Genomic DNA, 12,450 nt, shown 5'->3' on the forward strand with positions numbered 1-12,450 from the left:
CTCTCATTAAATCATTTTTCTTTTCCTTTAAGCAAACAAGTACCAGAATTTTTGAATTTAAGATGTCTTTTAAATAAAAACTTTGATTCGCATCGAAGTTAAGAACGGGAACCTCGTCTTCAAAATTTTTTTGATTCCAACATCTATCACCTTGACTTAAAAGAAGAATAGTCTCATAATAAACCTGTTCCTTAACCGTTTTCAATATGTTATTCAACGAAACATTCTGTGCATCTACCAAACTGGCTAATATAAAGTACATAGCAAGACGCATCTTAAATAACGACTGCTCAACACGATTTGGTCAAATAAACTGAAACTTGAGCTTTCAGCTAGGCTAAGGGTTATTAAGATAAAATCAGTTATCCATCCATCAGTCAAGCAAATGGAAATCAATACAAATTTAAAATGTCACAGTTTTTAATTAAAAATAGATGACAATACACAATGCATATGAAAGGTTTAACATTTATTTGTTTGTAGGTAACAGGGAGTTACGGCCATTTAAATGAAATAAGTAAAACATTATTTCTAAATGATTAACTTACATTAGTTTAAATAGTATTCAATAACAATAATGTTTGGTTTTTTCTTCAAATGACATCTGGAGTATCCAATCTCACCTAGAAATACTAGAAAACTTATGAGAGTACCCCCCATATAGGTAAGCCAAACAAAACTTAAGTCCTGCCATTCGAAATCACTATAGATTTGATAATCCTTATCTGTTTTGCAGTTAATTTTTCGAAGGGCAATCAGCTCGTGGAAGCTCCGTCTGAACCAAAAATCGTACAGTCCGCTTTGCTTTGTGAGTGCCCTATATCGATTCAGTGACTTGTGAAAAACCGAGTTTTTCGGCAGTGGCATGGCCATCATCAAAAATGGTATAAGCTCTAGCTCCCGAGATCGACGAAAGATGGGTTTCAGAAGTTTGACCTGAGCTTGCTGCAAAAGTGGCCACAATGCGCGAGTTACGGGATAAGCGTATGATTGGTTCATAAATAAGCGCTTGTTTTGGAAATCTTCCGAGTTTGTTAATTTAAAAACATTGCTATTGTCATCTACAAACTCCTTGCCAAGGGCTTCTGTCAGGCTATACAATTCGGTAGGCACAATAAGGACTTTCTTGTTGAGGCTGCGCATTTGATTCCAGCTTCGGATTGGATGACCTGTCGGTGGATCTACAAGCCAGGTTTCCAGACTGGCCGTATAGAAGTTACTCACAAAGAATCCGTTCAGCAGGAGCAACCAGTAAATGAACATCATCTTGGCGGAGAGTCCCCGGGGTAGGATAAATGCTTGTGCCAGGATTCCACGCATGACTTTATCTCCCAGGACGTAGCAACGCCAGCTAGGACTTAAACCCACTTCTATGCGATGGGCATTGAATAGTACCATAGCCACTAGTATCAATAGCGGTATAGCCCTCTCTAAGCCCAAGGCAATGAAGAAATGAGCTCTGGGCATGCCGGGTTCCATGGGTAACATCAGGAACCAGCTAGAGGTTTCCATTTGGACATTTTGTCTGGTCGACCCATGCTCGATTCCGTGAATGCCCAGCGGAAAGTCCACGCCATTGTTCTCCGAAAGTCTGACTACTTCCGGAAGTTGGGTCATGCCCTGCTCCGGAACCAAATCCCAGCAGATTTTGAGTTGTGCATTCAGGGTGCTCGCATAGTTCCGGATGAAGGGGTGGAGGTATCCAGCCAACTGGCGATTTCCATCGTAGTTCCTGTAGACCACAGTTCGAGGTATGATGTTGTCGGGCAGTGCCTTTAGGGTATAGCCTCCCAGATTCTCAAGTTGCGGCTCGAAATATCTACGAACTTCCGTTAGACGTCTTTTAATTAAATGAAACCTTGGGTAAGCCTGGTAGCTGTAGATAAACTCCCTATCTAAGCCTTTAAAAGCAACCACGTTGAGCATTTTTTTTCTGAAGCACTCCAGTAGTAAATCCCTTATTTCGTAGTCCGAAAGAACGAATAATACGGTGGGTGTATCGCGCATATCATCCAGATTTCTATATAGAGCCAGCATGGTTTTTCCATCATTGTTGTCCAAGCAAACTAGAACAAGTATGTTTGTGTTTAATGTATCTTTCAGATACAAACTTTGATTAGCATTGAAGCTTAAGACAGGAACATCTTCGTGAATGTTTTTTTGTTTCCAACATGAATCACTTTGAGATGAAGATTTTAAAAGAATTATTGACTCATAAAACAGCTCCTCTTCAAGAGATTTTAAGATGTATTTTAAGGATAGACTCTGTGTGCCTATCAATCCAATGACAGCTATCAGGTACAATGTTAGCCTCATTTTCAAGTTAACTGCTCTAAAGGACTGGATACGAGAAACTGCAACATTCAGAATGTATTCCTAGTTATGTGGGATAATTAAAGAAAAACATTCAAGTAACCAGAACCAGTAAACAACAAAACAATGACAATTCAAATGTCATAGGTTTTAATTGGACTTGATATCAACATAAAGTGCATTTATGGTTTGTTTTGGTTACGGAAATGCCTTAGATGCTTAACACCACTTAAATAAATAGCTACCGGGTTTCGTAAGCAAATAAAAATGGGTAATACATAATAAAAAATTAAACTTAAGATTTATGGTTTAAAACTTTTGCCGTTATTTATTAATTCTCTTAAAATCTAAGAAAATCCTGTTCATATTTTTCAAATTAGAGGCTTTTTAAAAAACGTTTTATAATTTTTTTTTATTTTCTGTGTAAAATTTTTTTAAATAAATAAATCAATTTTTGAATTTCCCCAAATGAAAAGTCAAGTCCAAGGCGAAGTTACATGAATCACCCTATGTGTGGGATTTTTCAAGATTCGCAGCGCAGTCACACTAATAGCAAACGTGAAAAAGTAAGAAAACAGACGGTTTAGTTATTATCATTTACCAGGCACTAAAGCGTTCTACTAATGGATTATATATAAACGGTACAGAGCGCATGGCGTAATCAGCTGCTAAATGATTTACCGGTTGACAATTGCATGAAATGCGAAAATATTTCGTAAATTTCTAGTGTAGTTGTGTAATTTGATTTGAAAGAGTTCGAGGCAAAAACAAAAACAAAAAGCTATATCGCGCGATATTGCGTAGATGACGTAGCTTCTTGCGTGTGTGTGTGTGTGCTAACTTTTACGTTTATACATCAAAAAACAATGTGATTTAATCAATTTATTGACTTTTAAACCAAATCCACAGTAGGCTAACAGCAGAAATTTCCGCCTTTTATTTACATTATTTTCTATTAGACGAAAATCGTGGAAAGGAAACCGTTACATTGCCCCAACGAAAGAGGAAGAGGCAGAAAGAAAGATAAACGATAGGCTAAAATCTACGCCAGGAAACTAAAACAAAAGAGGATATAAAACCGAGCGACAGAGAAACCAAAAATACACAATCTCCAGACAGTTTGTCGGAAATTCAAAATTAAAATTGAAAATTCTTTGGAATCGGATTGGCAGCCGAGTCGAGCCACGCCCACCACCGCCCCTCGTCGTCGCCATGAACGCCCTGCTACGTTACAAGGGACGCAATCTGCGAACGAGTCATTTGGCCCAGAATGTCTACAAGCGCTGTAAGTTGGCCAAAACAAAGAAAACAAAACGCAAATCCCGAAAACTTTCCATTGATTTTGCCCCTTTGGCGTCTGTGTGTGTGTGTGTGTGTGCGCCACTTATCCAGTGTTTTGTTTTGACTGCACTTTCGCTGGAACGCAACAGCTGACTGACTGGAAACTACGACGTGCGCTGAAAAGTCTATAGTGGAGGGATATGAGCAGTGGCGTAGCCAAATATTGTTTTAGGAGGATCCGAATATTTTTGTTATTATCAAAATAACAACAAAATGATTCTAGATTCATACAATCTTAACCGGTTTTCAAACTATTATACCTCTTTAAGATACGCCACTGCTTTAACGTTTTTGCAGCTTACCTGTAAATTAAATTACTCACTTTGTTGACTTTGAATCGCGACATCTAATAATCTAATCTTTTGGTCAATATATAATACATACTTGCAAAGAGGAAAACTTCATGATTTTAGCATTTAAAAATTCCACTTTGATAAAATTAAATATATTTTAAGCAAATAATTCCAGTTTATCAAGACTGGAGACCAAAAGATTTATGTTTTAAATTACAAAGAATTTGTTTTATTCAACTTTGATTAAGTTAATTTTGTTGTTTCCTTTGATATCACAATAATCTTGCTGAATTAATAACCAACTAGCTGTCAGTTCAGGACCGCTCCCAACCAATATTTAAACAATTCTTGTAAATCTTTTCCCTCTACATGTCACTCACAAATTTGGCATTATTTGCGAGACAAATTTAGCATTTCTAAAAAATACCTTAACAAGGAGCAGGTGCCAACGACAGGTACCAGAAATCGCCAGACAAATAGGCACCTGTGGAAAAGTACAGCCACAGTTCAGTGCAAAAACTATTAGACCTGAAAACAAGCCCGAAATCGTTGAAGAGACCTGAAAATGGGTCAGCAAACGCCTTCACTTTCTCCGCCACAGTTCCTTTTTCATATTCCTTCTTTTTTTTCACTCAACCGCACATTCATTTACCTTGAGCAATTGCCAAGAATCGGAAAATCAAGTGAGAGAAAAGAAAAGAAAAAGGAAAAGTGCGCTGTAAACAATTGCACTCGCCGCACATTGCTAAATGTTTGCTACATCGTTTATTTATAGAGATAGAGATTCGCCATGTTTGTGTGAATTTGGGTTCGTTTTTTGGTGATTTATGTAAGTTCTCCACTCCAGGTGCTAATTTTCGCCTGTCGCCAGCGATCTTTGATTTTTCTATTATCAACTCGTTGCTTCTACTCCAAATCCCTACAGAAATCCGTAATCAAGGGGTAAAACGCTTATCAAGTGCAAACTTTTCTTGTTTTTTGTTCGTGGTGATTAATAACTTATTGTGTGCTTTTATTTTCATTCTTCGTTTCTCGTTTTTCGCCGGGTGTTTAAGATTATTGAACTGATTTCATACTTTTTTAGAAAGAAAGGAAATGTGTTTCGGAAAAGTCTTTTGTCACACGAACGTTATTGACTATAGATTCAGTTCATTGGCCTCACATTGCTTTTGTGCTTTGTTATGGAATTTTTCCAGGGTTTACCTACAAATCTATTAAGAGTTTGTTACTTACAAACTATGTTTATCGTATTAAATGTATAAAACACTTGGAAATGTATTATAATAAACCCAAATTCAACCTTTTGCAGATCTCAAATCCAGCTGCTGTGCCTGCAGCTCGGCTAACTTCACAGATTGCTCCGCCACAGGGGGTGAGCGGCACCGGAGATCTGCGTCGACATCGGTGCTAGAGATTGGCAGATCGCTGGCCGACAACCACCGGAGGTTCCAGCCACACGCCAGCTATGGGTATCACTATTCGGGCCACGGATTTAGGCATCTGCACGCCAGCCGGACGATGCTGGAGACGTCCAGTTCGAAGATCGATGCGACCGTCAAGAAGCTGAAGAACCAGCAGAAGGAAAAGGTCGAGGAGATCATGAAGGAGGTGGCCAATGCTCAGGCAACAGCAGTGGGAGCTAGTTCTGCTCCCACCGCCAGTGCATCCTCGACGGAGAAGGGTCAAAGTGCAAGTGCAACGACTGGTTCCACATCGGCGACAGCCTCGTCGACCACGTCTTTGGCTACGTCCACGGACAAGACGGTGGCCAAGCCAAAGAAGCCGCTGCGCACACGCATTTGGGACGAGCTGGTGCACTACTATCACGGCTTTCGACTGCTCTTCATTGACGTGGCCATCTGCTCCAAGCTCCTCTGGCGGGTGCTCAATGGCAAGGGGCTCACGCGACGCGAAAACAAGCAGCTGCAGCGCACCACCTCGGATCTGTTCCGCCTGATCCCCTTCTCGGTGTTCATCATTGTGCCCTTCATGGAGCTGCTGCTGCCGCTGTTCATCAAGTTCTTCCCCGGCATGCTGCCCTCCACGTTCCAGACCTCGAGCGATCGGCAGGAGAAGCTGCGCCAGTCGCTGGGCGTCCGCCTGGAGGTGGCCAAGTTCTTGCAGCAGACTCTCGACCAGATGCCCGTCCAGCACAAGGAGCACAGCAGCGAGGAGGCCAAGCAGTTCGAGGCCTTCTTCAACAAGATCCGCAATCCCACAGAGCCCGTCAGCACCGACGACATCATCAAGTTTGCCAAGCGATTCGATGACGAGATCACCCTGGACTCCCTGTCGCGTGAGCAACTGGCCGCCCTGTGCCGTGTCCTAGAGCTGAACACCATTGGCACCACCACGCTGCTGCGTTTCCAGCTGCGGCTGAAGCTGCGCTCCCTGGCCACCGACGACCGGGTGATTGCCCGCGAGGGAGTCGACTCTCTGGACCTTTTGGAGCTGCAGCAGGCGTGCAAGGCGCGTGGCATGAGGGCCTATGGACTGACGGAGGAGCGCCTTCGGTTCCAGCTGAAGGAGTGGATCGATCTCTCGCTGAACGAACAGGTGCCGCCCACACTTCTGCTCCTCTCGAGGACCATGCTCATTTCCGACGACAGCATCACCACCGACAAGCTGAAGGAGACGATGCGCGTGCTGCCGGATGCAGTGGGCGCCCACACACGACACGCCATCGGCGAGAGCGAGGGCAAGGTGGACAACAAGACCAAGATCGAGATCATCAAGGAAGAGGAGCGCAAGATTCGCGAGGAGCGCGAGGAGGAGCAAGAGGAGACGATTGCCAAGCGCACGGCCATCAAGGATGAGCAGCCCGCTCCGTATGTGTTTGCTGAGAAGCTGGCTCCCAAGGAAGAGGCTTCGGTGTCCGAGACGGACAAGGGCATTTCCTCAACGGATGTCCAACTGCTGTCCGATGCCCTGAAGACGCTGTCATCTGACAAACAGCTGGTGGTGGAGAAGGAGACGATCAAGGAGCTGAAGGAGGAGCTGGCCGACTACAAGGAGGATGTCGAGGAGCTGCGGGAGGTGCGCCAGGTGGTCAAGGAGCCGGTGCGTGAGAGTCGAGCGGCCAAGCTGCTCTACAACCGGGTCAACAAGATGATCTCGCAATTGGACACAGTGCTCAACGATCTGGAGCACAGGCAGCACCAGATCAAGCAGGCCGATTCCGGCGACTATGTGAGTGCCAGTCCCACTGTGGAGCCGCAGCAAATGGTGCACATCGACGAGCTGGTCTCCACCATCCGGCGCATGAAGGAGTCCTCCGACGAAGAGCGCTTCCGGGTGGTCGAGGATCTTCTGGTCAAACTCGATGCGGACAAGGATGGAGTGATTTCGGTGCACGAGATAACCAAGGCGGTGCAGAGCATCGACCGGGAGGCCACCAATATCGACAAGAAGCAGCTGGAGGAGTTCACCGAGCTGCTCTCCAAGCTGGCAACCCGGCGGCGCCACGAGGAGATCGTGCGTATTGATGACCTGATGAGCAACATCAAGGTGCTGAAGAAAACCAGCGACGAGGCACGTCTCAAGCACATCGAAGCAGTTGTGGAGAAGTTCGATGGCGACAAAGATGGCGTGGTGACCGTCAACGATATCCGCAAGGTAATTGTACCTCCCAAATTGCAGCCAAATGCGTACTTAACCAACTAAGTTTTTGTACTGTTGACAGGTAATGGAGTCCATTGGTCGCGACAACATCAAGCTGAGCGAGAAGGCCATTGAGGAGCTGATCAGTCTGCTTGACAAGGAGCAAGAGCTGCATGCTGAGCAAAAGATTGAAAAGGCCATTGCCAAGAGCATGAAAGAGGCGGAGAAACTGAAGTCCGAGGTGGACAAAACGGACAAGGATTTGGCCAAGCTTGTGAATGACATTCACGACTCAGCCAAGGAGATTCAGGACATTGCCAATGAAATGCGTGATAGGGAGGAAACACTAGCCGACAAGGCTAAGGAGAGTAAAGCGGAGGTAACTAAGTCACTTTTAAAATATAAAACTTATATCTATTAATTTAATTTGTGCCATTTTAGCCGGCCTTCCAGGATAAGGCTAAGACTTTAAAGGACAATGCTAAGAATCTGGACGAGACGACAGCGCCGAAAGACAGCAAAAAGGATCCCAAAGCTTCGTCTGGATCTGGTCCAACGGGAAAGAGTGGCGGTGGTGGCAGCAGCAGCAGCGGTGGAGGAGGAGGTGGTGGTGGCATTGCCGTTGGCGGACCAACGACGGAATCGGCGCTCCGTGAGGCGGCCGAGCGGCAAATGGAAAAGATTCTGCCCTCCACGGACATCGGTCTGCCGCCCACGATACAAACGCCACCCAAACCACCGACGTCCAAGAAGGCAACGGCCACGGCATCCACCCTGTCCACGACGATTACGGCCAAGAAGCTGCTCTGACCGACCGACAAGTCCAAGAAGGAAGCGGACGAGACGAGTCCTAAGCGTGTAGTACCTAAGCCGAAGTGATGTGATGATTACGATGAGTAGAGAAAGGACGGAGGAGAGGTGCTGCTCGTGTGTCCCCATATTGTTCCGACTATACAAAGAATTAATTGTTACCACTTAACATAAAAATCATAAACGTAGGGAGAAACGTGAATCGAAACGAGAATGCGACTCTGTATTTAACTAAATCCGTGATCTTGGATCGGGATTAGAAGAGAGTGTGCTATACTTAACGCGTGGCTGTAGTACGGTAGCTTCTCTAAGTAAGGCACAAATCAGAAACTAATAGAAATACATAAGAATATACCCACTTAACCGATGCATCTTGATTTCTAAATTAGTTTTACAAATTCATCGCCTGATCTGGCGATTGACGACTTCACTTGGCCCATAAAACATTATTAGCTAAGCGATTGTGATCATTAAGCGAAATGTTAATTTACGATTTATACCCTTCTTTTATTAATTTGTATTTACGATGGCCACGAGATATTGAAGTTAAATTGAAACCACGTGATAGCTGTAAACAATAATGTGTGTGTGTGCTTGAATTAGCTAGCTAAAGAGAGTTTGTAAAAGTGTTTCGCAATAAAAGTTAGTACAAAAAACGATTGGCTGAGTGTAATTTACGGTCTCAAATGAGGCTTCAAAGTTTCTAAATATTTGTGAAATGATTTCCCATGCAATGCGCACAATTTCAATCTGGCATTATCAACAGATTCCCAGAAATTACTACATTGCAACCATTTGGGAATTTTAAATATCTGACTGCAGCCGAACAATTGCTCTTGGAAACCGCATTGATTGCTCAGAATTCTATTTTTGCATTGTTTATTGCCTCGGGAGCGGAATGGTGTTCCATGAAACCCAGTTTTGCCAACTGGCCGGTTGTGATTCGCAATCGAAAGCCACAAAACCCAAACTTTTATGGCCAAGTTAGTTTTGCGCCAACGAGAAGTGCAGGAGCATCATATCCTGGGCAGTAGAAGTAATAAAAAATTACCACAAAATGTTCAGAAAATTTCATCTTTGCCTGACCGCTGACCCATAAATTCTCATCATGTTCAGCAACGGCCAAGATGGTGTGGTATTCGTAAAATATTTAGAAATGCTCTCCAACAGTTTGGCAATTGCTACGGAACAAACAATGGAATATAATCAAATCAAGGCTGTTAGTTTGATCTACGATGCCCGAAAATCAAAACCAATCTGTGCTTAAATATGGGAAAACTTTCGACCAACAAAGAAATCGAAAACAAATAAACGCAAAACGGTGAAAAAGAATGAAACGGAAATTTATTTAAAGGTAAATAAAACCGGCAAAATCGCGAAACAAGCCAAATAATAATAAACTTCAGCTCCGCTGGGAGGAAATTGTTGTTTGCAATCAGGCCAAGCCCAACAACCCAACAACCCGACAAGCCAACAATCCAGCAACCCAACAACCCAACACCGCAGACAGACCAACTCAATGGACAAATGGAGGAGGACATGGTAGATGGACAGGGCAGGTCTGGAGAGGATGGTAAAGTTCTGCAGAGTGTCTCGGCGAAAGTTTGCTCAGCTCAAAGTGCTTCGGATGCAACAATGAAACTCGAAATCTGCCATGAATTGCAGACAATCAGCGACAGAGGACAGAGGACATAAGACAAGCTGGCCGTCCGGGTGAATTTAAAGTATTGCGCCATGGAACGAAGTTAATAAGTTTGAAAGCCAACGCCCCAGAGAATGCGAGTGAAATAGTGCTGCAGGATGTGGCATAAAAATGGCAAAATTATTTGAAGAAATGTTACAAAACAATTAAAAAGTTGCCGACTTTCATGAGTCAATCAAAGGAGCGGTAGCCGCAACGAGTTGAGTTTCACTAAAAGTTGCTCAACTTTGCCCCCCGCCGCACTTTAAATGCCAGACAACAAGCATACGCCCCGTTGTACGTCATGTGAGAGCAGCAGCAGCAGCAGCAGCAGCAGCAGCAGCAGCAGCAGCAGCAGCAGCAGCAGACATCCCTTTTTGCCCACAACTCCCCAGCTAATGCAATTTGCTCTTGCTGAATTTTATTTTCTGGCCAATCAGAGCCAGAACTTGAAAAACTGCTGCATTTTCGAAAGCAGCTAGACAACAGAAAACGGGGCTGTCAGTTAAAGCTCCTGGCAGTTGTTCCACATATCCACATTATACATATTTCGGAAGGCGCTGATGCGCACCAGATGCAGATGCCTAAATGGATTGCTGCATTTTTACATTTAATTTGTTTTTCAGCAGCAATTATATTCGAAAAAAGTTGTTCTGCTGTGGCACGAGTTTTAGACATTTTCCGACCTGCAAATAAAGTTTTTATCTCGGTTGTTTGGCCGAAAATGAAGATAACTGGGTCACATACTAAATTCTTTGCAACGAAATTGGATCTTGCATTTTATTTAAAATCGTTAGAAAAAATAATAAAAAAATTCTTTTCGTTTAGGTTTTTATTATTTTTTTATAGGCGGATTTTGATTTGAATTTAAAGTTTCTATTCTAAATTCATTGCTTAAACTTTAAAGTTTTAAAAATATATTATTACCAAAACCTCGTTTAAAAGATATTTGTCTTAAATATATAGACACATTTTTAAAGCGACATTTAAGACGAGAAAATTTGACAGGACTGAGTGCTGGGAAGGTTCATCTAATCCCGTCTGGGTACTCGTTTCTGGAAGGGATCGGACTCCCGATGAAACCAGCCATATCGCCAGCTAGTCGCCTCCGGATAGTTGTACTTGTCGTCCGGACTGCGTTCGTACCGCCTCTCCAGGTAGCTGATCCGCTGGCCATTCCTCAGTAGTTGAAGCTCGGCCGCCGGCACCGATTTCATGGGAAAGACCCGACTTTGGCCAAACCTGGACTCCTCCAAGTGGGACAGGTGGTAGTGGAATACTCCGGAGCCGGAGGATCGGTACATTCGGCTGGTAACTGTATTCGAGCTCCTTAGGGGAATGTGGAACTGTTGGGCTCTAGTACACTGATACAAAATGGAATAGTAAAAATTAATATCTGATTATTGAAATCAAAATGTTATTATCAAAATTTAAATTAAATATTTAGTCAAAATATTTAGTCATAATATACAATACATTTTTATTTGTATGATTTCGTATTAAATATTTCCATTAACTTGGAAAATCCTAGATCTAAAATATGTACTATTTGATTAAAGTTAAATATTTAGAAGATGGCGTTTACTTCTATTCAGAAGAGATGGCCAAAAAAATTCAGAGCAGCTCAAAGTTAAATATTCAGGTAACAAAATCAATTTCGAAATACTTAATTTAATTGTAACATAATATGTATTTTTTTAAATAACTAAAAGCCGCAATGGATAGAATGATAAAATAAAATAATAAAATAATAAAAATAATTGAGTAATAAATGTTTGTTTTTTTTTTTACCAGTTTAGAAACAGTATTCCGGTTGGGTGCCGATTTTCTGGAGGAATCTGTAGTTGGAGTAATGCCCTTTATTGTTTTGGACTTTGTCTTATTAAGGACTTTCTCCAAAATACATGATTTATCCAGTACTATTTTAATTCCTTGACTTGAATTAGATTTCAGCTGCTCTGATGTCGATTTCTCCGTTGTCTTCTCGGAAACTTTAGGAGCTGATAGATCAGAGCGAGCTGAAGCAGTCTTGGCCATATTCTTGGCTTTTTCCACCCGAAACGGGGAACTCAAAGCAGATTTGGACTGGGCGGATTTCACAAACTTCAGTGAGTCCATGGACGTATTCGACGACCTTATGTTACTTGACTTTCCCGAGCACATTCGCTTCATGACTGCACTTCAAAATTTGGATGTCACTTATTTATTTAGAGATCTAAACGTTGTGATTAAGACACTTGTTCATACAAAAATAATTACCAATTTATACCGACATTGACAGAAAAGTCAAAGAGCTATTGTGAAAAGTTAGTATCAAATAGAAATCTAATAGAAAATTGATTTTGTTAAACAATATGTTAGTTCCTTTTAAATAAAATATTAATTTTGTTTGTTGATTTGAATTCAATAAAT

The 12,450-nt window shown here is 42.5% G+C and overlaps 3 protein-coding genes across 3 annotated transcripts; 1 reads left to right on the plus strand and 2 right to left on the minus strand.

The window, feature by feature from the left end:
* Nucleotides 1-549: 549 nt before the first annotated feature.
* Nucleotides 550-2,316, minus strand: LOC108144146. Its single transcript, XM_017268789.1, has one exon. The coding sequence runs from the start codon at nucleotides 2,314-2,316 to the stop codon at nucleotides 550-552; it is 1,767 nt and encodes a 588-aa protein (XP_017124278.1).
* A 546-nt stretch (nucleotides 2,317-2,862) lies between these two features.
* Nucleotides 2,863-9,016, plus strand: LOC108144640 (mitochondrial proton/calcium exchanger protein). The gene is made up of 5 exons (XM_017269679.2): nucleotides 2,863-2,954; nucleotides 3,273-3,598; nucleotides 5,257-7,562; nucleotides 7,630-7,926; nucleotides 7,989-9,016. The coding sequence occupies exons 2-5, from the start codon at nucleotides 3,526-3,528 to the stop codon at nucleotides 8,355-8,357; spliced, it is 3,045 nt and encodes a 1,014-aa protein (XP_017125168.1). The 5' UTR covers nucleotides 2,863-2,954; nucleotides 3,273-3,525; the 3' UTR covers nucleotides 8,358-9,016.
* Nucleotides 9,017-10,938: 1,922 nt separating this feature from the next.
* On the minus strand, nucleotides 10,939-12,325 carry LOC108144258. The gene is made up of 2 exons (XM_017268939.2): nucleotides 11,830-12,325; nucleotides 10,939-11,402 (listed from the first exon to the last, which is right to left on the minus strand). The coding sequence occupies exons 1-2, from the start codon at nucleotides 12,208-12,210 to the stop codon at nucleotides 11,070-11,072; spliced, it is 714 nt and encodes a 237-aa protein (XP_017124428.1). The 5' UTR covers nucleotides 12,211-12,325; the 3' UTR covers nucleotides 10,939-11,069.
* Between the last annotated feature and the right edge of the window lie 125 nt (nucleotides 12,326-12,450).

The sequence above is a fragment of the Drosophila elegans genome, unplaced genomic scaffold (assembly GCF_018152505.1).
Source record: "Drosophila elegans isolate 14027-0461.03 unplaced genomic scaffold, ASM1815250v1 contig_183, whole genome shotgun sequence".
NCBI lineage: Eukaryota > Metazoa > Arthropoda > Insecta > Diptera > Drosophilidae > Drosophila > Drosophila elegans.